Genomic DNA, 27,559 nt, shown 5'->3' with positions numbered 1-27,559 from the left:
AGAATAAATCTAGGGATAAGAGAAAATAACAAGATTTATTAAAAAATAATTCACAAATTTTTAAAAATGTAGAATACTTTTTAAAATATCTAAAAAATCATGAATAAAAAATTTAAAAAGTAAAGTAAATTATCAAAAAGATGAGAAAAATATAAGCCAACAAATTTTTAATAAATTAAGCAGTTTAATAAGTATAAAAATCCTAATAACTTAAGTTTTGTAAAACACACTATAGAAATGTTAAGAAAAGAAAATTCTTAAAATATAAGAAAGTTAAGGAGATTATTCATAAAATGAAGGAGTTTAAAAAATATAAGAACAAAGCTTTAAAGAACGAAAAAAGCTTAAAATATTTAAAAATGCCCAAAACAAAAACTAAACAGCTTTAAATTTTAAAAAAATTATGAAATGTTAAAAATTGTATAAAATAAAATGTTGTAAGAAAATAAAAGAATTTATAAACGAATATAAAAAGAATCTGAAAATTAAAAAAAATTGAAATGATTTACAGAAATATTTTTAAAAAATTAAAGAAAATGTTATAACAGAACGAAAAACTATTGAAATATAGGAACGATTGGGAAATTTGTAAAAATACAGGAAAAAATGCAAAAAACTGACTAGAATCTATTAAAAAAGAATAATATAAGGAAAAAGTTATTCAGTTTAGAGAAGGGACAACATTTCTAAGAAATGAGAAAATTATGAAAAACTATAAAATTTATTAAATGAGCAAATAATGATAAAAAATTATAAAGGAACTTAACAACAAAATGAGAAAATAACGTATAAACACACACAGCACATGATATTTTCTAAATATTTCTGAAATATTTCATTGAAATTTTGAAATATTCCAATGTAAAGTCCTTGAAATATTGCTGAAATTAGGGAAATGTCCGCCTATAAGTAATATTGCCGTGTAATTTTGCTGAAATATTTCATTAAAATATATTATAGAAAAATTCCAACTTAAACGATGCTAAGGATCCTAAGGTGTTGAACATGTTAGAAAATAACGATTGATTTCATATTTTAGAAAAGTTTCTAACTTTGAAATATTTTTTGAATATTGCAGAGTCTTCATTTGTAATATTGCAGGAGTCTTAATGTGTAATATTTCAGCAAAATTTCACGGCAATATTTCTTATAGGCGGACATTTTCCTGTTTTCATCAACATTTCATGAACCTTGCATTGAAATATTTCAAATCTTTCAATGAAATATTTATGAAATGTTTATGAAATATAATGTGATGTGTGGGAAAAAAAGAAAATCCTTAAAAAAATTAAACGATTAACTGAAAAGTTTTTTAAAAATTGTACTAAATATTAAACAAATAAAAATTCATGAAACGAATTGAATTAATTGAATAATAAATTGAAAATTGGATGGAATAAATTTAAAAAAAACTATTAAAACTTTTAATAAAGCTAATAAGTTTGACTTCGAAATATTTATTTTGTCTTACTTTAACAAAGAAATAAATTAATGAATTAATAAAATAAAGGTAGATTTAATTATTAATGTTACATTGAGAATTTATATCGATAGCTCCTAAATGAAAACACGTTATTCGCGAGAGCAAACAAAAAACACCCTTATTTACAAAAAAAAAATAGAAAACTCATCTGAAAATTTTGTAACCTAATTTTCTTAACTTTTCTATGTTTTTATTTTAAGCCAATATCAAATGTCTAAATAAAATAATTTAAGGATACAACGTTAGTTTGACACAATATAAACGTTTAAATTAATTTAAATTTTAATGTATCATTCATACTTTAAAAATAACCATTAATTAAAATTGTAACATAGCCTTCAAACAACTGTCATTTTGAATAAGATGTTTTCTATTTGTTTTATTTAATAGTGTGTTTTCTATCTGCACTCGCGAAAAACGTGTTTTCATTTAGGGGCCATCGATATAATTTACAAGAATAATTTTAGAATTTCTTTTGTAACTTGTTTGCTACTTAAGTTTGATGAATTCGTAAATATAATTAATAATTAGTGAAAAATTTATTATTTTAATGAATATAATATATATTGCATTTAACAATCATGCGATTATACGAATATTCTTAATAACACAAAAAATAATCATAGAATATCTTGAAAATTATTACAATCTATATAATAATATTCAAAATGTTTGATCTATTTATAATAAAAATAATTAATTCTAAGAAGAATATTTGAATAAATGAAATTTTGAAAAACAATAATTTTAAATAAAAGTATTTTATAGTTCATTTTTAGGACAGAATTCTTGTAAATAAAAGCAAGTGCGTTGATAGATCAGTTGGTTAAGCATTAGGTTTAGTTTGCGTTAGGTCGCGGTTTCGATTCCCCTTGCGTGCGTGAGATAATTTAACTTTAAGTTAAGCATTGTAAATAATCATACTGAATTAAATATATGCATTTCCGTGATTAAATTCCGAAAACAACTCATTTTTTACTAACGAAATATTTTTGAACACTATTTTTTTAGCTATTTAATTAATGAGATGGTTGATTATCTGATAAAAAAAGTTACCAGAGCACATTTTCAAAATGTTAATCAGCACGTGTAATTTTTTTACTGAAATTGTTTAAATAATCATTAAACGTATCTACATAGACGCAGTTTCAATTTTTATTTTAGTAAAAAACATTTTCTGTACTTTAATGGATCGGACCGCGGGCGGGCGATATCGCCAGCAATGGCGCGTACATTGCGCTGCTTATGTGCCGGCACGTTGGTCCGATCAATCGGACTGAGGTCCGGCACACGGCCTGCAATTATGCAGGCATTTTGTTATCTGGGTATTGTGTAAGTTGCAACTCTATCAAGATATTTAAAAGATTATTATCCATTTTGGTTTATTTTCCTTTTTTCACACAGAAACTAAAACTTTTTCACGTATGATATGCGATTTATGACGCGACGTAAATGATATGACGCAATCATCTTTGCGCATGAGCGACTTTCTATGGGAAATCCTCTTAGAATTTAGAGGAATATTCTTAAACATAGAAGATTATTCTAAATTCTAAGAGTATTATTTTTATTCTAAAAAGATTATTGTGAATACAAGAGGAATGCTCTAGAATAGTCTTTTTGTTTCGATCCTCTTGAAATTAGAGGAAATTATTCTCATTTAAAGAGTAATACTCTTGTTTTAAGAATAAAATTCAAGAGGATTCTGTAAGAGGAATTTTCCTCTGAATACAAGAATATTTTTTTTTCGGTGCAGTTATATTAAATATTAATAGTAATAATAGTTATTTTTTATGAACGCGCCGTAATTGGTACACTTACCCTAATAGAAAAAAAATTTATTTTTAAATGTAATTCTACACCTTTAAGTAAAAATTTTTCTCATGATTATATACACTTATGAATATCGATAATTAAAAACTTTGCACTTTACGCGTTCCCGTTAAATTTTTTTTTCTCGCAATCAAGTACATTTTTTGTCATACAACATAAGGAAGTGTTTATAATTTTTTATTTATAGAAAAATGTTAATCAACTTTGTGAACAATTTTCAGCATTTTCATATTATTGAAATTAAGAAAATAATTTTTGTGAAATAATAAAAAGATAAAAGAAAAAATATAATATATAATCCTCACAACCTTTCGTAAAATATCAAACAAAAAAAAAAGAAATCTGATAAAATGAAATTCATTTTTATGAGACGTAATATTGAAATTTCAGGGAAAAATTATTTTTCTTCATCACATCTGATAAATAATACCAATAATATCACAAGAAAACTGAAATTTTTTTCATTTCCAAGGCAAATATAATGTAATATGATTTTGTAACGTATTTTGATGACGTTGAAAATGAATTTGAAATCAGATTGACTCCATCAGAATATTACACTAAGAAAAATTTTACTGTTACACCTATTTTACAACATCCTAAGTGACTCGAAACATATGTCCATTTTAATCATTCCGATGCTGAAGTACGCAACGTTTATGGTCGTCAACAATTAGAAATAAATTTTTAATTAACACGGAAAATTATAAAATTGTTTACCTAAAAAAATACTTGTTTATAATTTGTTGATTAATAAAAACTACAAAAAATATTTTTTAGACAAACAATTATAGAATTTTTCATTTTAAAAAATTATTTCTTTAAAAATAAATAAAATAAAATGTTATATGTTATATAATTAAGTACATTTGTACAAAAGGCACTGCTCGTATATATGTAAATAAATAAATTAAATAATAAATAAATATATTAATAATTCTGCTGTACAAAGTAAAAAGGTACAACAATACAAAAATTGTTGTTTACGCCTTTTTTACTTTGGACGGCAGAATTAATTAATAATAAATATAATTTATAATTGTTAATTATTTTAATTAATAATAATAATAATTAATAATTTTAATAAATAAATACATTAAAAATTTATTAAATTATTAATTTATTTTTTGATAAAAAAACAAATATTTTGTAAAAAATATAAACTTAAGGTTATTATAAAAAAAATAAATAAGAAAACAATATTTTTTCGTTCATTTGAAAGTTCAGAACTTGAAGAACATTATAAAAAAATATTTTTACATAGGTATCATATTTGAAAATGATATTTATATATAATTAGATTTCGAATGTGTGAATAACTTGTATGTATGTTCATCTGAGCGAGGAATAAATGAGACGTGATGTTTAGACAAGTAGAGTGAAATGATCGTTGTTTTTTTTTTTTATTTATTGATCGACCTGTTCAAATGTAGCTATTACTATTCCAGGTATGTTCTAACTACATTTTCTTCTTTATATTTATATCAGATAATTGTGGACATATATTGGTATAATAAATATATATATAATAAGTACAAAACATGAATACAAATTAATTGCCATTATATATCGTTATGTGTTAACAAGATAAATGTATAAAAAGAATAGGTATATTCAATGTAAAAAGTAATTCAATGTAATTCCGACAATTGATTACAAATTAAAAATAATAATAATTTGTCGACAAATTTTCGAGAAACTTTTCTCATTTATTTTATGCACCCAGAAAAATGATTTCTTTGATTCAAAGAAATTAATTTGTTTGACAAATTTTTCTTTGATATACAATGAAAATTTATTTGTTTCAAACAAATTGTTTTTGATTAAAAAAAAATTATATTCGTCTCAAAAAATTTTTTTATTTAATTCAAATAAATGTTTCTTTGACCCTATATATCAGTGTTAGTACTGATTGCTTATTTTAATACCAAAATGGATTAAAATAAGCAAAATTGGATTAAAATAATATGCGTTGCAGCTTATTTTAATGCCTTTTAATTTTCTGTGTGAATTTCTTTGATTTAATGCACAAATTTCTTTCATTCAAATAAAATTTCTTTGAATCAAAGAAATTTTCTGTAAAACTAATAAGCTTTTTTTGTTTCAAACAAAATTTTATTTTTAATGAAAGAAAACAAGTCAAAGAAATTCGTTTCTTTTAATCAAAGAAATCTTTTCTATGAATTCTTGATTCATGAAATGTGACGCAATTTGCAATTTAATAAAAAAAAATTAATTAATTTGTTTTTACCCTATAATTATTTTCATTTTTAAGAAAGTAATAGTGTGAACATGACATTTCAAAATCAGGACACTTCTATAATTTCTAATCAACTTGTCACTCTTGTCACGACGCGCGGATTATTTCAAGAATTTTTAATTCACGTATTTCTTGTTTTACAGAAACGATTTATAAATTTGTTGCATTCAATGTATTTTCAATTAACCGACAATTAGTCACTTAGAAAAACCAATAATTAAAAATTATATATATATAAATAATAAATCGAATTATACTTATTTAAATATGTACATATCTATATAAACGTAATTTAAACAGCATTAGTTTATAATTATATATATATATAAATAAATACATAGTTTAATGGATAAATACAGATTGTAATTTTACTTTTAAAAATAATTACATTTTCTGTCTTACGAATATTACATAAAATTGTTATAAGCAACATTTCATATTTCCTTGCGATTTTCTAGAAAGTAATAATATCTTTTATACTCAAGATAAAATGAGAGAGATTTGAAAGTGTGATTTCAATAAAAAGTAAATAGATCAAATTGAAAATTTTCATGTAAATATACGTATATATCAAAAAAAGAATTACATACATATACAGATATCATCGAGTTTTGGTCAACCATCAATAATCATTAATTATTAGTTTTGTACATGATACTATATATATGGAGCAAGAAATGATAACGCAATTTGCATTCGAAAGTTTTGCAAATCATTACCTACGGTTCATTAATGTTTCGATTAATAAATATTAAATATGAATTCCCTTTTCTACGATTGACTTCTTTTTTTTCCATTTGCGCACTTTTGCAAGTTTCCTAATCTCAAACATACTTATTAACAACTGTCGATTTCAATCTTTAATATGTAATAACATGGCAAATTAATTATTATAATATACAAATATGTAATAATTTTATTTACTTTTGTTTCTATTATAAAATTATTTATTTAATTTTATTATTAAAATTATTATTTATTTTATTCATTAATTGATAAATTAGTATATTTATAATTTCATTTTTAACTGTAAATTATTAGGCATAAATCATATGTCTATAAAAATATGAGAAATTTTTTTTTCAAAAAATGTTTATAATTATATTAATATGCTACTCTCTAAATCTGAATTAGTAAAAATGTTTACTAATTTGAATTAGTAAAAATGTTTACTAATTTGAATTAGTGACTCACTTTTTGCTTCTGAATTAGTAAAATTTACTAATAATTAGTAAAATTTTACTAATTCAGAAGCAAAAAGTGAGTCACTAATTCAAATTAGTAAACGTTTTTACTAATTCAGATTTAGAGAGTAATAAGGATATTTCGTGAGAGATGAAGAATTTACTATAATAATAGATTTTTAACATTTAATTCTCTAATGTGTAGACGTTTACGTTTTTAAAAAAAATATAAATAGATTTTCCTATATCATATATGAGACAATTAAAACATTCCATGTGCGTTTCTTATATTAGGAACGATGCCGTAAACTGGAAATATACTTTCTCTTTTATTGGATATATGTATAGGCACACACATTTTGTGAAATTGAGTTCTGAGGGGGGGGGGGGGGAAGGAGCAAATTACTAATTTTAAAAGTTATTCGGTTGACTAAATTTCGTCGATTTTTCATGCACAAATTTTTTTTCATTCAAGATTTATATGAGGCGAAATTTCTCAAGTGATTCAACTGATTCATACAAAGAAGTTCAATTTTTTTTTTTTTACAATATATTTCTTATGCTAAAATTTTATATAAAAATATTGCCAGTTTCTTAATTGACGACAAAGTTGGATTATCCAAAATGTTTAGCCAGGTATTCCAGAACTATAGATGAGTATCTACTTCACCCATAAATTATTATAAATTTTAAACAAAAACTGTGGAGAGGCCGAAAAGAATTAAAATTTTAGTCAAAAGTAAACAGTGGATTTTTTTTTGGAAAAATCAACTTTTAACCTTTTTTTGAAAATAAAAAATATTTTTGAATTTTTTTTTGTAAAAGGGACCAATTTTTTACTCCTTAAAATGAAGCTTAAAATGTATAGTTTCAATATATGAATTTTAAAAAATGTTTCTTTTCGTTTTTGAGATATTAATTAATTAATTAGTTAATATCTCGAAAACGAAAAGAAACATTTTTTTAAATTCATATACTGAAACTATACATTTTAAGTAGTATAATGAAAGAAAAAAAGTGTCCTTTTTAAAGCAAAATTAAAAAATATTTTTAGTTTTGAAAAAACGATTAAATTTTGAATTTTTTGAAAAAATTTTCACCATCTTAAACTATTGGCTATTGGATCACTTGAGAAATTTTGCCCCATATGTATATTGTGACTTAAATTTAAAAAAAAAATTTTGGGATGGCTGAAAACAAATCTGAAATTAGATTTTCAAACTTCAAAATAGCAGATTCAATATGTCGGAGAAATTTTTAAAAAATTATCATAATAAATTTTTTTTTTAATTTTTTGAAAATATGACTTTAGATTCATCTTCAGCGATACCAAAAACTCCTAAATAATATACTAAGTTTTATTCAATCTTTAAAAAAAATTCGTCTGTTCGAAACATATAAATCATATACACAAAATCTGACATGTTTTTTGAGGTTAAGAAAAAACTTGATATGATGGAGCAAATCTGATTTGGGATTCGTGTTCAGCGTCTTAAAATACGTGGGAAAAGAGTACGCTGATCTAAGTGTCAAAAGAATTTTTTTTATTGCTTTATGATAGTCAAGTAATCGATTATTTGAATCAAATAAATTTTCTTCGTTGAATGAATGGACAATTACAGTCTTGGCCGTATATACTTACACTTTTTGTCCTTTTCTAACACATGTGTTGCCATGACAACATGTGCGTTAGAAAAGGATAGAAAATGGAAGACATCAATGACCACTAGTGTACAAATACCAACCATGTAACACAAAACTTTAGATAATGGCGCTAAATTTAAAAATTATTTTTCAAATAATTAAAAATCTACTACATATAACCATATTTATGGATTAGCGGAGTTTTTCTTTGCCGTTTTATATTTTGATTTTGTTTATACATTGCTTATTTTAAAAAAGTTTTTTTTTTGTTCATAAGAATCAATTTCTATTTTTTCTCCTAGAAGGTGCTAATGAATATACAAAGTTATAAATAATGTTTGAAGTCAGCGCGTGAATGTATAGCAAGATTTAAAGTGTCTAAATTGCCTTAAGAATTAGTTGTTATGGTCAATTGAGTATCTCAACGTGTTTAAGTGTAATGCTTGTCCGACGTATAAGAAAAAAAAAGAAGGTACTGAAAATGGCTTTATTATATGTTTAAAATAGTCATATATGGCAGCTCATAAGTTATAACCGTATGGCCACATATGTGTGGTTCCAAATGATTACGTTCCAATGAGTTATAATAGGAACTGTTAATGTATATTTGTGAAAGCCATTTGAGCACAAAAGGCACTTAAACTTCGTTAAATTATAATTAAATACAGTAAAACAAAACTCGCTTTCTCGATTTTGCTTTTCTTAGACAGCATATTCTCGGTACGAGATATTTTATTATCCGCGTTGCTTTTTCACGACTTTTATTTTTCTAAAGAATCTATTAAAACACCAGAAAATGACTATATTTACATCGTATACTTAACTGATATACGTAACGATACGATCACGAAGCTCTGCAGGCAGTTTGCCTAAGGTTGTCATGGTAACGTACATTCGTGGCCAGATATGCCTACACTTTTTTGTCCTTTTCTAACACACATGTTGTTATGGCAAAACGTGCCTTAGAAAAGGACAAAATAGTGTGTACAAGAGCAAGAAAACTAAATTACAGAGCTGTGACCGTACCTTTAGAAAAATAAGGCTGTGTCTACAATAGGACTATTATTTTCTATTGTATTCGATACGTTATACTATGTTATGTTAACTTAAGAAAATAAAATATAAACATTCTTTATTTCTCTCACTCTTATACGTTACCATGACGATCCTACTCAAGTAACCAGTGATGGGTTGTGACGCGTCACACGAAGTTTTGTACGTATAATACGTTTTCGACGTAATATACGTATAAAATGTAGAAAAACCACTGACATTTATACATCTATATATGATCCTCTGATTTTTGCCATAACGAATTTTTCTTATCATTCTATTTAAATTAAAGTCTTAAAATAAAATAGAAAAAAAGTTTTTATTTAAAAATTGTTTATTTTGGGAGATGCCAAACGACTAGACTGACAATATAATACTTAGAATATAGGTTATGTTATTATGCACGTGGCCCGGTGTTCACTCTTATCTGTGAAACCAACTTAGAAATAAAACCGATATAAAAACATTTCAATAAATTAAAAATTACCTAAATTTTGTTTATATTAACAACTTTCTCTTTCAATAGTGTAAAGTAATGAATGATGTATTTTAATGAAGAATTTAAAATTGCCGCTCTTAAATCACGTGATCAAATGTAATATACATCGTGTAGAAAACTTGGCACGTAATATACGTAGTATTATACACGTAGAAAACCACGTATTATACGTCATGTATTATACGTACCCATCACTGCAAGTAACTGAACTATAGCCAAACCCTGAAGTAGTCATTTCAGAAGAGGTATTTTGCGTGAGGGGAATACCATTGATCATTCATATATTTTCGCCATCTTAAGACTCTTGTAATATACCTCCACAGTTCGGAGTATATACTTAAAATATGTCAGATATTTCACTAATATTGATTGGCTTTTCCCCAAAAATACTTTAAAAAATTACAATCTACTAGAAATTCTCTATGAGCAAAGCCAATCAAAAGTAGAGAAATCTCTGACAGATTCTGAGTAAACTCAAAACCGAGGTGCTATAGTTGGTTTCCATTGTCCCCACTCAACTACCGCACCCTGCTTTAGTGAAAATTTTATAACTTTATAGTAACTTTTAATTTTAATAAAAAAAGTTACTAAATTTTTACCAAAGCAGGGTGTGGTAGTTGACGAAAATTATGAAAAAACTTTCTCGTTAACTACCGCACCCTGCTCTAGTGAAAATTTAGTAACTTTTAATTATAACAATAAAGGTCTGAACAGAATAGAAACGTAACCGGAATCGTAATCGCAACCGGAAGAGTGCGTTAGAGAAGGATAAATATATTGTTTGTCCTTCTCTAACTCATTCTTCCGGTTGCGATTACGATTCCGGTTACGTTTCTATTCTGCTCAGACCTATATTTTTAAAATTAAAAGTTACTAAATTTTCACTAGAGCAGGGTGCGGTAGTTAACAAGAAGATTTGTCATAATTCTCGTCAACTACCACACCCTGCTCCGGTAAAAATTTAGTAACTTTATTATTAAAATTAAAATTTTACTATAAAGTTATTAAATTTTTACTAAAGCAGGGTGCGGTAGTTGACGAGAATTATGACAAATGGCGAGTGGGGACAATGAAAACCAACCCTATTAGGATACGAATTGGCAAACGTTTTTAGAAAAGTATATGACTATGAAATGATTTTGTTTAATTTAACACAGTTTGTAAATAAGTTTTTTTTAATATATGGAAAATATCTATCACTTTCGTTTAAAAATATTATTTATTTGAATAAAAATTATAATATGTTTGATTTAAACTGATGGATTAGTTTAGAATGGGCAAATGTAAATTTCCACTGGAAATCTAGTAGAACGTCTGAAATATGCCATATCTTTATAATTTTAACAACTGCTTCACCCTGCTTTTCTCTATTCTAGTTCTCCCACTGAGCTTCAAATATCGACGTCTGCCATTGAAAGTCACAAGACGAAAGAGATAGCTGATTTTTGTGTCTCTCTCCTTCTTTTGATAAACTACGCAGGCGTAGTACAATACATTCCAAAAGTTTACCGTTTAACTGTGTTTGGGCCAGCGCACAATAGTTTCGCGAATGTTGTACGCGAACGTGAAAACCCTGCTCTAGTGAAAATTTAATAACTTTTAATTTTTTAATTAATAATTTTAATTTAAATTTTTAAAGCGTTATTTCTAAAAAAAATTGTTTTCTTTTTACTCCCTTCGTTTCCTACGATTTAATTATTTTTCTAGTACAGAAATGAAAAAAATAACTTTCAAGGAAAACTTAAAAATTTTACTTTCCAAAAAATTGCATTTTCAAATTTCAGAAAATTTTCCTTGTCATTTTTCAGCAAATGCTTTTTGAAATTCTGCGGAAAACTCATTCAGCTTTTTTGCAGCAAGTTTGCACTGCAAAGTTTAAAAAGGGTGAACATATCGATATTTGTGGCAAATCGATAAAATTGTGGCAAATTGTTGTACTATCTGGGAAAACAATATATAAAACATGTTTTTAAAGTTGATTTGTCAAATAACATAATTTTGTGATTTTAATTGATTAATTATGAAAAAGTGGAATTATTAAATTCAATAAAAACTCACCGAATATAGAGTATTTTTGATAAATTTTAAAGTTTCTTTTAGCACTTTATTTTTACTTTAACCCATAAACAAGAAATATTAAGTTGAAAGTAAACGATTTCTGAATTTTGCAACTTAATATCTCCGTCAAAGAGGAAAAAAAAAAAATTTTGCACTTTTAAATCATACCGAAATCTACACGCACAGAAATTTTTGTTTTGGTCCTGAATCTAGTTTAAAAAATATAAGAATTTAAAAATTGCATCTAAAATCCAAGTTTTGTAAGAATTTGAAAGTAACAGTGTTCCTAAAAATAACAAAATTTCAATTCACACTACTATCTATACAATTTTTTCTTCCTCGTGGAGAAAGCTATGTAGTCTTTCAAATTAAAAAATTTTCTAAAATGCATAAAACAAATTTTTTCTATATATAAATGTAATATATATGAGTCCCTGATCAAATGTCCGGATGTGTGTGTGTGTGTATGGATCCCGTTTTTTTTATGAACACGATAACTTTAACAGCTTTTAATAGATTTGGGTAAAATTTGGGAGGCTTATTTATCACATTAATATCTCAAAATGGACACAAGGATTTTAAAAATACCGAAAAAAAAATTTTATTGTCTTTTCTCAAAAAATTCGTTTTTAAACAAAAAAAATTTTTAATAGCAAAATTTAAGGTGATATATAATAAAATCTTATTTCTTACATCAAAACAAATCGATTTGTTGTGTATAGATTTAATTTAAATTTAAAGAATTGATTAAAATTTAAAAAATCACAAATTCATATTTTAGCTAAAAATTTGTATGTTTATTTAAATTTTTTTATCTGATTTTAATTGTCCCCCTCATAAAAAGATATGTATAGAATTCAGATTTTAATTTTCTCGAAAACGTCAATCATATTTATATTTAAAGACAATATTTATAGTATTGAAAATATAAAAATAAATAAATTACTAAAATACTTCTAACCTTTTTCGTTTCATGATACAGCCTCTTTAAACTTACAAAAGAATGAAAATCCACAAATATTAAAATTATTTAACAACTTTTGTCTTTCAACTGAATAAGCTTGTGCAATTATAGAAGTTAAAAATAAATGAACAAGTTTTTTTTTACGCTAAGTACTTAGTGTACAGTTTTAAAAGACTCATAGTGGAGGTAATTTCCTTGACGAACACTTTCAACTATATATATATATATGTATATAAATATATTTTCCGTTAGAATTCAATTTCTTCTTTGATTTTAAATATGAACATAATTTTTATATATCATTTATAACATTATATATGTTTATAATCATTTCTTTCTACACTAATAATTCTTAATTAATATTACACGATCAAAATGAAGATTTTTCCCCATAAACGTTAATCAAAAATTAATTAAGCATATATAATGTAATTAAAAATGATTTACGAAAAAATTCTATATTTTAAATATTTTAATAAATAAATTATAATTGAAATAATAAAATTATAAAATATTACAATCACTTATTTATTTTCATAAAATATAATAACACAAGATATCCTGGGATATATTGATAATATCCCGCAGATATCCTAGGGATGTCCTATGGATATCAAAAGGATCTCTTAAGGATATCCAAAAAATCGGCGGTTTGGATATCCCATGGATATCTGAGGATATCTTCTGGATATCTCTATAGACTTTCATAAATGTCCTCCAGATATCCCATAGATATCGTCAGGATATCCCACAGATATTTTCAGGATATTCTCAGTATATCTTCTGGATGTCAAGAGGATATTCTCAGGATACTGTTTTTAAAGTCATTATGAGACTACGAGTGAGAATATTCTGTGAATTAAATTTTATATAAATAAAATAAAATGTAACTTGTTTTTCGAGAAAGTTGTTTAATTTGAAAAATTATTAACTAATTTTTTTCTCATTCGTCATTTATTCCTTTATTCATATGCTTAATATTGTCAGAAAATAAATTGGCTTTAAACAATATAAATTCTTCCCCGCAAATAACGAATAACTATTAATATTAATTATACATTAAGTGCATGAGTTTATTTAAAAACTTTGAAAAATGCGTTTCAAATCTTCATTTAAAATAAATTAGAAGTTCATAAGATTTTTGTTTTTATCATATTATTATTCATTATATTAGCTTAACAATTTTAACCTTTAAAAATATATGTTGAGATATTAAATATCCCGTGAATATCCTAAGAATATCCCACGGACATCCTGAGGATATCCCATGGATATCCTGCGATATAATATCCAATAGATATTTTGTGGATGTCTTAGGGATATCCTGTGGATATCCTATGGATGTCCTGTTGATGTCCCACAGACCGGCGGTTTGGATATCCTAGGGATATTTTATGGATATCCCAAGATATCCTGGGGACCATTCTAGGATATCGACCATTGATATGGATATCCTAAGGATATCCTTTTGTTATGAGGGAATTAATTATAATAATTATTTTATAATTATTGTCGAAATAAAAAATATTTCGATTATTTTATAAATTATACTTTAACAAATAATATGAAATAAAATATTTTATGAATTTGAGTGCGAAATAATCGATCAAGAAAAATTTGATTCAATTAAAAAGTATTTATCGGGAGAAAACCTTGGCAATGCAATACATCGTTTTATGCCTATATAGTAATAGACACCTGGCGATTTAAAGCCATAGCATAAAGTCCGGTCATCAACCTTATACTGTTGATTGTAAATGTATAGTTTCTTCTCAACTAGTATAACATAGGTATATGTGTATATAATCTTGAATTGACTGTTTCTGTTGGTAGCATAAAATAAACTATCATATTAGGTATTATTTGACTTAAAAAATTTTTTTCTATTCTTTATTTTTAAAAAATCCATAACAAGACAAAAAATTCAAATAGAATTTCTACTACTCGACATTTTAAACCTCAAATCTATCGTCATAATATTTTCATTTCCTGCAATAAAGTTTCTCTCTTGGAAAAGAAAATATTTCAATTAGTATTTAAAGAAAAAAAATTTTTTTTAGATCATCTTTTTCTTTTTTTTATTTTTAATTAAATATTTTTAAAAAATTTTACAATATTTAATAACACTTAATAATTATTATTTGAATTAATTAAATAGTATTTGTTGCAAATACAAACTCAAATAAAAAGTATAAATATTTCATTTGATATTCGTCAAATAATTGATTATTTAAGTCAAAGAATTTTTTTTATTATATTTAATTTTTTATATTTTATATACACACAAGTATAATTAAGTTTTCCTTTTAATTTCTCTATAATATATATAAAATAATGACAATGGTCTACTTTGCACAATATGAAAAATCATGATAAATGCAATGATTTATTTCTAAGAGAACGCATTTTAGAAACAAAAGTCATTTGTAAATATAATGAACACTGTCGATTCTTTCGTGTTTAAAAAATAATTAAACACAATTATTATATGGCTGTTTAAATAATTTCGAATCATGACAAAATTGGAGAAAAAGGTTCTATCTGCAATTTTCTAAATGAGAAGAATATAAATTAAATGAAACATTTTTTTTATAATATTTATTAATATAAAGGTCCAAAATAATCACTTTTTAAGTAAAAACAATTGTTTATTTAAAAAATACAACAATAAATAATGAAAAATAACCACTTTTTTTCTGCAACACCAAATAAATTGGTTTAAAGATAAAAATTTTTCTTATTTTTCAAGCTTTAATACCGCACAAAAAAAAAAATGTATTTCAAAATAGTTAACTCACAATTTATTAAACAATGTTTGTTTTCATTTTTGTATTTCATTTATTGTGAAACGTCTGCTATAGTTGCGCGCGACGTTCGGAAATTGTCGCTCTCGTTATTGAGCAGAAGCTCATTACACTAGCGTAGTAGAAAGCATGTTGTGCGAAAAGTGAGGTTATGTTGTCATTAAACGAAACGTAATTTTAATTATCTACTTTGCAGTAAAAAATCATATAAACATTTTTGAAGAATGAAAAACCTCACTTTTCACACAACATGCTTTCTACTACGCTACCCAGATAGCACGGAAACTTGCAGCAAGCTTGCGTCAAGTTCACCGTGCAAGCTTGCCAAGCTTGCTGCAAGCTTGTCTGAGCTAGCGAAATGTCTCACCCAGGGCAAGCTTGCCGTGAAAGCTTGCTGTAAGCTTTCCAGGAAAGGTTGCTGCAATCTTGCCATGAAAGATTTCTACAAGATTGCTGCAAGCATACTAAGAATGATTGCGGCAAGCTTGCCGTGAAAGATTGCTGTAACCTTGCTACGTAAGGTTGCAGGAGAATTTCAACAAGCTTCTGGAAAGGTTGCTGCAAGGTTGCTGCAATTTTTAAAAAATACAAGATTTTTTTATTCTTTGATAATTGGTCGAGTAGGTTCTTGGTAAGGGTCTTTGGTTAGTGTCTGTCGAACCCGGGTTCAATTCCCAGTCCCCTCAAATTCGTTTCGAAAATTTTCTCGTTAAGTTTCCAAATGAAAATAAACAGGACATAATTAATAATAATAAACGTCACAAGGATTTTCAAATTTAAAAAAAACAAATACATTTTTTTTAATTTAAAATGTATTTTTTAAAAATTGCAGCAACCTTGCAGCAACCTTTCCAGAAGCTTGTTGAAATTCTCCTGCAACCTTACGTAGCAAGCTTACAGCAATCTTTCACGGCAAGCTTGCCGCAATCATTCTTAGTATGCTTGCAGCAATCTTGTAGAAATCTTTCATGGCAAGATTGCAGCAACCTTTCCTGGAAAGCTTACAGCAAGCTTTCACGGCAAGCTTGCCCTGGGTGAGACATTTCGCTAGCTCAGACAAGCTTGCAGCAAGCTTGCGCGGCAAGCTTGGCAAGCTTGCTGCAAGTTTCCGTGCTATCTGGGTAGTGTAATGAGCTTCTGCTCAATAACGAGAGCGACAACTTCCGAACGTCGCGCGCAACTATAGCAGACGTTTCACAATAAATAAAATACAAAATAGAAAACAAACATTGTTTAATAAATTGTGAGTTAACTATTTTGAAATACATTATTTTTCTTGTGCGGTATTAAAGCTTGAAAAATAAGAAAAATTTTTATCTTTAAACCAATTTATTTGGTGTTGCAGAAAAAAAGTGATTATTTTTCATTATTTATTGTTGTAATTTTTAAATAAACAATTTTTTTTACTTAAAAAGTGATTATTTTGGACCTTTATATTAATAAATATTATAAAAAAAATGTTTCATTTAATTAAGAAAGTTTACTCCTAAAAGTGCTAAAAAAAACTCATGGAATGACACACAATATATAAATAAACAAAATAAACTTGTAAATTAATATATCTTTAATATAAATAATTTGTAAAAAAAAATTTTTTTTGAATGAAATACAGTAATTTTAAATCTTGTCGTTATTACTTATTTATATTTTAAATATTAAAATTCAAAATTATAAAGAATTCAATGAAGTAAAATTTAATTACAAAAATTTGTGCCGTACGTCAAACAAAAAAAAAAATTATCCTTATTTAATTGTTTTTTCTCTCTTTCATCGAAGATTCGATTTTCTCTCATTATAAATCAACATCTCGCTATACTACTTTTTATATATTGCAAAAAAAGTTTCAACAATATATAACTCATTAAAAATATTCCATATTACATAAGACGAAACCAATTTTTGCCTTTTTTTCAAGATTCACAACAATTTTAATTGAAATCATTTTATTAAAATATATAAAACTTTTTAAAAAGAAGTGAAAGTCTTCCGCCTTTACTTTCTTCGTTTAAATAATATATAACGCAAGTAATTTGGAATTCCCAAATAAACAAATTTTAAAAACAACAATTTGCGGGAAAGTTAAAAATTTTTTTAATTCAAAACTTTTTAAATAATATTCTTAAATTATGTTATTAGTTAATGATTATTAATTATTATTATTATGTATCTCCTCATTGTTTTAATTGTAAGTAAATTATTACTTAATATTCTAATACTAATAATAATAATAATAATATTCTAATAATATTATTTTTTCTATTTAATTTTTCTTTTTTTGTATATTATTTATAACATTTTATCATTCCTTAAAAAAAAATTCCAAGGTCAATTAATTAATTATTGTAAATAATTATCTTACAACAAATTTAATAATGTCACATGTCCAAATGAAACAGTTTAGTTTTTGCTCTCTTAAGAAAGAGGGGGGGGGGTATTTATAAATATGGGGGAAGACTAATTTATTAATGAAGAAAATAATTTTGAATCTAGTACATTACCAATATTCAAAGTAGATAAATGTATAGATTGTACCTCTTTAGAATTTTCTTCTTTTATACAAATGGGGTAAAAACTTTTATCGTGATACTAGCTTCATATCAGAGAAACTTTCACTCACGATCCACAATCTTTTAATTTTCAATAATAAAACACTATACCTCAATTTTTAACTGTACCACATAAAGTTGTAATCAATTTTATCAATAAAAAATTAAAATAAATAAAAATCGCATTTAATTAATAATTATTTTTGAAAAACAAATATTAAAAATAAATATTAAAAATAATTTTTAAAAAATTAAATTACTACGAAATATTAATAAATAGCAAGTTTTTAAATTCAAACATAATTTATTAATTATTGGTAAAATTCAATAAATTGATAAATAAAGAATAATTAACAATCATTTACACATTAATTAATAAAGATTTACAAATTAATTATTTATTAATCGATGAAAAAAATAATTTTAATTCACACTGTTGAATAAATAAATAACAAGAAATAATAATTAAGAACAAAATAAACAATAGAGAAAATCATTACATATAAATGAATAAATTTAAAAAATTAATTATATAATCGATAAATTAATTTATAAATAAATATATTCAATAGAAATTTATAAATATATGTTAAATGTAATGTTGTGCCATATAACCTCAATAAGAAAAATTGCTTTTCATTTTGTCAATGGCAACAACCTACTTATTATTTTTTTCAATATTTTTTAATTACTATTATTATTATTATTTATTGACTTACCCGGCACTGGAGTGAAGTAAATAATGGTGGCAACAACGGAACTGAGTCCAACAAAAATTGCAAGTCTCAACAACATCGTTTAATAGATTTTCCGGAATTTTTTGTTATTGTTGTTGTTTTTTTTTTTGCTCACCTCGAGAAAAAAGTGCGACAATGCGCTTTTAATGTCTGGAAAGAACTTAGCAGTATCGTAGTCGCGAACACACTACTTCTTCACAGAGGCAAGTTCATTGCCAGGCTGAGAAACAGAGACAGAAAGGGAAAGAAAGAGAGAGTTGCGGCTTGATCAAGGAAGAAAGGTATCTTATACTAACTTATGTATCACTTTATAGACGCACAAAACTCTTTTTTCTCTCATCTCTCGATCTCTCTCTTTCTCTCTCAACGACATTGCAAATATCTTTTACATGTTTGTTTGTATTATATGCATATATATATAAATTTATAGTATATATGTATATATATATATACATTATGTGAGCAAAGTGGATTCAACACTTCCTTCTAAATGTCAAATGTTCCTATATACTTATATCGCACTTCTACAAATCGAAGGTGTCTTCATCCTCGTGCACATAGAATTTCTCCTATCGTCTTGAAAAATATTAAACAGACAGAAAAAATTCCGACTTTTTTTTATGTATATATATACTGCTTCATCCTTTCTACAATATTCTATTTCCTTCATCGTCGCAGATGATTTAATAATACATTAAATGTTCTTGGGGTCGCTGAATCTGATTTTTTGATCGGAACCACAAAGTAAGAATAAGGAGTCTTCACTCCATGCGTGGCGTGGATTGGAGAAAAAATGTTCCCAAATCTAGTAAAAGCATTCCGGAAAATTAGAATAGTCGGAGGTGGCGTTCGTAACGGAAAAAACCTTAAACTGTTGATTTGCCTAATGAAAGTCGTCTGCTATTTTTGAAAAGCACATTATAAAATCACATAATTCCATATTTTTGAAAAATTAAGTAATTAAATAAATAGTAAATGTTAAATATGAAATATTATTTGTGTCTAAAATGTCATTTACAAATTAATTCATTTTATTAATTTTAATGAAGTTCTTTAAAAATTCACTAACTTTAAACTTTTTTTTAATACACATTCTTTAACAATCAATTATTGTTTTTTTTTTTGTTTTTACAGTAATTCAAATTCAAATAGTCATAAATCACATCAGTTTACAGTGAAATTGACAATCGAACGAAAATTTTTTTTTTATTAATAGGTGTTTTTTAAGTAAGAAAAACATATTATTGGATATTTTATTCCTTCGTGCAATTTTGCTGAATCTAAAAAAACACATTTTCGAGGTGTAACGTTACTTAAATTCACCTGTATGAAAATTAGCTTGTCCAAAATAAATAATATACCATTGGAAAGGTATAATTAAAGGCTGCATCTATTACGCCCGCTCGGGCGAACTAATTCATTCTTCTTATTTTGCCCGCGACGGGCAAAATAGATACGATTGTGTGAAGTGGCTATTTCGCCCGTCGAAATAAATGTGTTTTAGAAGACGGTCGAAATAAGAAAAATAGATTATTTCGCCCGTCAAGTGATAAAAAAAAACGATCGAAATAATCTAATTGTAAATACAATATTTCGCCCATCAGGTATAAACAGCTGTTGCATATTTGTCAAATTAATTTTAAAATTAATTTGAAGTTTTGAAAAATAATTATTATATTGAATAACAACTTGATTTAAAAAAGGTTATAAAAAATTAAGGTTTTTAATATAACGTGTTGTTAAATTTACTTGTTAATTTTCGCATTTGAATTAATAACAATCAGATACGAAAAAAGTAGATTCAATTATAAATTGTACAATTAAAAATTAGCACACATATAATAATTAGGTTTAATAAATTTTAGACGCAATATTCCGTAGCTTATAAAAATATTTTATTACTTAAATTTTGAAAAAAAATTTGATTATTTTATGATACTAGTAAGTAAAAAAAAGATTACATAATTATTTTCATAAAATAATTATAAAACTGGAAAAAAAACTTAAATTTTTATTATGGTTTAAATTTTACTTTTTTCAAAATTGTTAAATTTTTTGGCTTTTGAAATTATATTAATATCATTTCATTTTTGGCCGGAAATCCAAATATTTTTTTAAAAAAATATTTGAATTTCTGGCCAAAAATAAAATTATATTAATATATTTTAAATTTTACTGTCAATAATTTTAAAATTAAACTTCTTCGACAATTTATATTATATTTCATCGGCAATATTTATACATACTTTCTTTTATAATTCCGAATAATCAATCGTATATATAATTTTCTGGTTTTTAAAATTTTGTAACTTTCAAAAAAAAATTTTAATTCTAAAATTGACAAAAATATTTTTTTTTCAAATTTCAATAATTTAGAATAATTTTAAACTCTAAATAATGCCAGAAAAAAAATTAAATAGACAATATAAATTTTGAAAGGTTAAAATTTTACTGGTCCCTTCCGTTGAAATAAATTTAAAAATCGACTGTTTCTGACATTTTTTGTAATGTAAAACGATTAAAATTTTTTTTTCCCTTAAAGTTGATTTAAGATCTGAGTGCATTAAAGATATTTTATAAAAATAATTATTTAATTTTTTTTATTGACATGAATCATAAAATAATCAAATTTTTGCAGAACTTTAAATAATAAAATATTTTTATAAGCTATTGTCTAAAATTTATTTAACCTAATTATTATAGTACGCTTATTTTTAATTTATAATTGAATATAGTTTTTTCGTATCTTGTTTTATTTATTCAAATACGAAAATTAAAGACACACTGCAAAAAGATTTATTTAATTCAAATAATCAGTCACTTGACTAAAATATCAAATAAATATTTATTTATATTAAATGATTATTATTTCAGTCACTTAAATGGTATTTTTTTCAAATACATAAATTATTATTGATTATTTGAAACAAATAAATCTTCTTTCAGTGCATGTAAATTTAACAACACATATATATGTATTAAAAAACCATATTTTTATAACCTTCTTTAAATAAAGTCATTATTGAATATATAATAATTATTTTTCACAACTTCAAATTAATTGTAAAATTAATTTTTAATAACAAAAATCCAACAGCTATTTATACCTGATGGGCGAAATATTGTACTTTAATTATTTCGTCCGTTTTTGTTTTATCACCTGACGGGCGAAATAATATATTCGCCCGTCTTGCAGATATTCGACTTTTTCTTAGACGGGCAAAGTAATCTATTTTTCTTATTTCGCCCGTCTTTTAAAACACATTTATTTCGACGGGCGAAATAGCTACTTCACACAAGCGCATCTATTTCGCCCGTCGTGGGCGAAATAAGAGAAATGAATTAATTCGCCCGCGACGGGTGAAATAGCCACTCCGATAATTAAATTACCTTTCGAAGTTTCGTCGTACTGTAAAAACAATAATTGATTGTTAAAGAATGTGTATTAAAGAGAAGTTTAAAGTTAGTGAATTTTTAAAGAACTTCATTAAAATTAATAAAATGAATTAATTTGTAAATGATTTTTTAGATACAAATAATATTTCATATTTAACATTTACTATTTTTTTTATTACTTAATTTTTAAAAAATATTGAATCATGTGATTTTATAATATACCTTTTCAAAAATAGCAGACGACTTTCATTAGGGAAATCAATAGTTTAAGGTTTTTCCCGTTACGAACGCCACCTTCGACTATTCTAATTTTCCTGAATAATGTTACCAGAATTGGGGACATTTTTTCTTCGAAGTGAAGACTCCTTATTCTTACTTCGTGATAGGAACTTAAAAAAAATAATGGCGAGCAAAATTTTTGAAACTTGATTCAGTCGTAACTTATTAATGTAATTGTTAGGTGACGTCATCGCCACAATGTTAATTTTGTCGGAAACTTCTCTCTTAGGGTACGGTCACACGACTTTTGGAAAAACCATTCTTGTCTTTCTCTCTCCTATTACAGACGCATAAGTTTGTCTCACTCTGCATTTTCCGTCTTTGGGAAATGTAAGAAAATGCAGAGTGAGACAATCTTATGCGTCTGTAATAGGAGAGAGAAAGACAAGAATGGTTTTTCCAAAAGTCGTATGACCGTACCTTTAAGGAGGACCGTTACATAACCTCAAATTCAAAAATGATTTTCTATAAGGCAGTCCAACTTGTGACGTAGCGTGACGTCACTTTTCAAAATGGTGGCTGGTTGGAAGACATGCAATGCATTGAAGTCAATAGAGCGAATCAGTTTTTTTAACATAACTTTTGAAAAATTAATTTTTGAACCCAAGTGTAATTGTGAAATATTTTTTATTTATCGAGATCTATTTTTTAAAATAATAAAATCAAAAAATTAATTTTTATTATTTTAAAAAATAGATTTCGATAAATAAAAAATATTTCACAATTACACTTGGGTTCAAAAATTAATTTTTCAAAAGTTATGTTAAAAAAACTGATTCGCTCTATTGACTTCAATGCATTGCATGTCTTCCAACCAGCCACCATTTCGAAAAGTGACGTCACGCTACGTCACAAGTTGGACTGCCTTATATTTTTAACGCAAACACAAATATTAGAAAAATTAATTTCAATCAACTTTGGAAATTTTGGTTATACACAATTTAGAAAAAGTGATATTAACCCAAAATTTGTCTTAAAAAAAAATAATTTTTTTTAAACATATTTTAATTTTTTTTTCTTTCAGTTAAGACAAAAATTGCAATTTTTATAAACAATTGCTAATTTTTTTGTTTGAGGTTATGTTACAATCACCATCCTCCTTAAAATATAAATATATATAGAGAAATAAAATAAATAAAAAAAAAAAAATTTTTTGCAACACTAACCTCTAAAGTTAAATTTTACACACCGAAAAGTGTGTGTAAAGAAGCTCTTTTCCAAACGGTGTGTAAAGTGATTCACTTTACGCACTGCGAAATTTACTCGTATAATCACTCACTTTACGTACTTGTATCATAAATAACTATTAATTGTGTCATTAAAAAACATTTTATAATGAAATTATATAAAATAAAGAAAAAAAAATTGTATTCGAGTCTGCTAACCAATAATAGGGTCAACTGGGGTAAATCCGAACGCTTTTAGTAAGTTTCAACAATAACATAAGTTTTTTCTTTAAAAAAAAAATACTTCCGGTATTCTGGTGCATGAAGTTGTTACTTTACTTCCATAGAACAATTTTATGGGGTAGAAAAATTTTTTGATAAATTACAATCGCAGGAAACTTAGCGTTCGTATTTACCTCGATACTTTGCAACTTTCCTAAAATATGGGGGTAAATACGAACGCCACTGTATTTCAGAAAAATCTTAGGGAAAATAAATTTAAAGTATTGCAATTGTTAAACTTATATAAAAACTCAAAAAAATACGATAATAAACCTATTATGTAATAATGCATCATATATAAATACAAAAATCAAACAGGTTAAAAATTAAAATGCATTACACAATTAAAACCTTCAATAACTTTATCAAATCATAACGGATTTTTGCAAAACTTGGTACAGAAAGTATTTTGGAGTGATTGAATGTAAATACAAAAATAAAAGTCAAGTTTTTTAAATTCAAAATGGCGTACTTTCCTAAAACTTATTTTTAAAAATGATCAAATTTGCTAACCCTGAAACCCCCCGAGTAACAATTTTCGAGCGAATCCAATGAATTTTTTAATTCTCGTCCGCCATTTTGAATTCTGAAAAACTGACTTCAAATTGGTAATTAGCGACCCCAAAAACCGTAGAATACCAAATTTTATTAAGATCCTGAAAAACTTTTTTCAACAAACCATTTGGCAAAAAAATTGAAACACTCCTTCGAGAGAACAGAGATTAAGTTTCTGCTTATTAATTACTAACGAGGATACGCATAGAAAGAAAAACTTTTTTCTATGTACTTTTATAATGCTAAAATAATAGTGTAATCAAATAAAAACAATTTTGTGTGGCTTTGATGTAAAAAAAATTATTAAAAATACCGTTCGGATTTACCCCAGTTTTCCAATTTTCTTGGGTAAATACGAACGGTCTGATATTATTAATAAAATTTTACAGAAGGCAAAAATCAAATATAGTTTCTGTTCTAGTATTCATAACAAACAATTATAAATAATAAAATGAATTTTTAGCTTCTTTTTCTTGAAATACGAGACAAAATACTGAAAGAGTGTCATCTTTGATTTTCAATCTTTTTTGCAATACTTGTTATCTTTGTTTATGCTGTTGCTAATTAACAAACAAAAAATGGGATAATACTTAGAATCTCTTCAAGAGGATCTGAGGTAAAAATTCTCATATCGAACTTATTTTTAAAAATTTTAATTAAGCTGAAATAATTAGCGTTCGGATTTACCCCCCGTTCGGATTTACCCCGACTGACCCTATAAATTTATATATTCCTTAAGGATATTCAACCCATTAACATAACCTCAAACTAAAAAGTAGTTTTTAACAGAACTAAAAATATATTTAAAATTTATTACATCCAAATTCGACAGATCCAATTGTACAATTTTGGAAAAAAATTATTTTGAATTAAAATTTATTGTTAAATAATAATTAATATACATTTTGTATTTTTTCTTAAAAGTTAGCGAACAATTATAATTTTTTTGCAATTCTTACAAACAATAGCTCATTTTGCTCTTTGAAAGATTTTCTACAATTCCGTTTGTTGAATTTTATTAAAAATATTATGTTCAAAAGTTAATGAACAAATAAAATTTTTATTTTTTATATTTTTTGAAACAAACCATTATTTAACAAAAACACAAAATCAGAATTGTAGATAATCTTTCAAAGAGAAAAATGAGCCATTGTTTATAAAAATTGGATAAAAAGTAGAATTGTTCACTAAATTTTAAGAAAAAGTACAAAATGTTTATTAATTATTATTTAACAACAAATTTTAACTTAAAATAATTTTTTCCCAAAATTGTACAATTGGATCTGTCGAATTTGGGTGTAATAAATTTTAAATATATTTTTAGTTCTGTTTAAAACTACTTTTTAGTTTGAGGTTATGTTAATGGGTTGAACCTCCTTAAAATTTATCTAACTTTTAGGGATGCATGATTATGTTCTAAAAATCATTAGTTAGAATTTTCATTTTATGGAATTTTATTTGTCATAATTATTTTTGATTTGAATTTTTATTTGTTCGAATTAGTATTTTGCAGAATTATCATCAAAACGATTTTCTATATTACAGAATTTTTATATAACCGAAAAATCATTTAACAGAATTGCTAATTGATAGAATTTTCATTTGTCCGAAATTGCAAATGTCCGAACAAACAATCGACAGAAAGATTTCGGCGCGATTTTTAAAATCAACCAATCATAATTTTATGGATAATTTTTTATTGGTTCATTTTAAAAATCGCTCCGAAATCTTTCTATCAATTGTTTGTTCGGAATAATCAAATAATAATTCGAACAAAATGTAAGAAAATTCTATACAATAAAATTCTACCCAATAAAAATTCTTTAAAATGCCTATTATGTTAAATGAAAATTTGAGCAAATAAAAATTCGAACAAATAAAAATTGTGTGAAGTGAATTTTCTGTTATATAAAAATTCTGTAATATAGAAAATCGTTTTAATGAAAATTCTGCAAAATGCTAATTCGAACAAATAAAAATTCGGCTCAAAAATAATTATGACAAATGAAATTCCATAAAATGAAAATTCTAACTAATGATTTTTAGAACATAATCCTGCATCCCAATTTTTACAGAGATTCATATTCTTGAAAATATACTTTAAAAACTGATGATCTAGTTAAGAAAACATGATAAATCCAATTTTGAAAAAAAATTGTTAACATGATTTTTATGAATAATATATTGTATTATGAATAGAAATCATATTTTCAAAATAAAAAAAAATTCAAAAATGGAATTATCCGTATTTCTTATAACTTCATTTTCAAGTATAGATACTTAGAAAAAAGTGTCGTTTAATTAGAAAATAAATGTAGAAAATTTTGTAAACATACATTTATTTTCTAATAAAAAAAGAATTCCATCTTATAAAAATTCCGAATAAAAAAAAAAATTATAAAAAGAACTCCTTATTAAAATTCTCCAAGTAAGAAAAAAGAAAAAAAAAAGTGTAAACCATATAAACTTCAATAACAGAATCTCATAATTTACAACCGCAAGAATCTAACGGAAAGCAAAAAAAGAAATTATGCGTTTGTGGTTCCGAATCTCGATAACTAACGAATCCATATCAATTTCAGAAATCTCCAATTCTCACTTTCACCGGCAAAATGATTAAAAGTTTTAAATTCTTCCTAGTAGATGCGTTGAAACTACCATCTAGTAGTTTTTATACTCATCTATTTTTTTTTATTTATTTTTCAAATCAACTTTCACTTGCACAATTTTTATTTCAACGATATCAAAGTCAAGCTTAATATTTTATTTGTCATGTGAAACGATTTTTTTGAAATTAATTAATTTTAGAATGGACA

At 25.2% G+C, this 27,559-nt stretch overlaps 1 protein-coding gene across 1 annotated transcript in view; it reads right to left on the bottom strand.

Moving 5' to 3' along the window:
* Positions 1-19,300, bottom strand: part of LOC127278070 (uncharacterized) — a 52,600-nt gene extending 33,300 nt beyond the window's left edge. Inside the window, exon 1 of the mRNA XM_051299598.1 lies at positions 19,048-19,300. Within this exon, the coding sequence (XP_051155555.1) occupies positions 19,048-19,123 (76 nt within the window). The 5' untranslated portion in view covers positions 19,124-19,300. The remainder of the gene's footprint in view (positions 1-19,047) is intronic.
* Between the last annotated feature and the right edge of the window lie 8,259 nt (positions 19,301-27,559).

Source organism: Leptopilina boulardi, unplaced genomic scaffold, assembly GCF_019393585.1.
Source record: "Leptopilina boulardi isolate dan_hultmark-lab unplaced genomic scaffold, ZJU_Lbou_2.1 LbouV2_194, whole genome shotgun sequence".
Lineage (NCBI taxonomy): Eukaryota > Metazoa > Arthropoda > Insecta > Hymenoptera > Figitidae > Leptopilina > Leptopilina boulardi.
The sequence above is the reverse complement of the archived record's forward strand: the minus strand, read 5'-3'. Positions and strand labels throughout refer to the sequence as shown.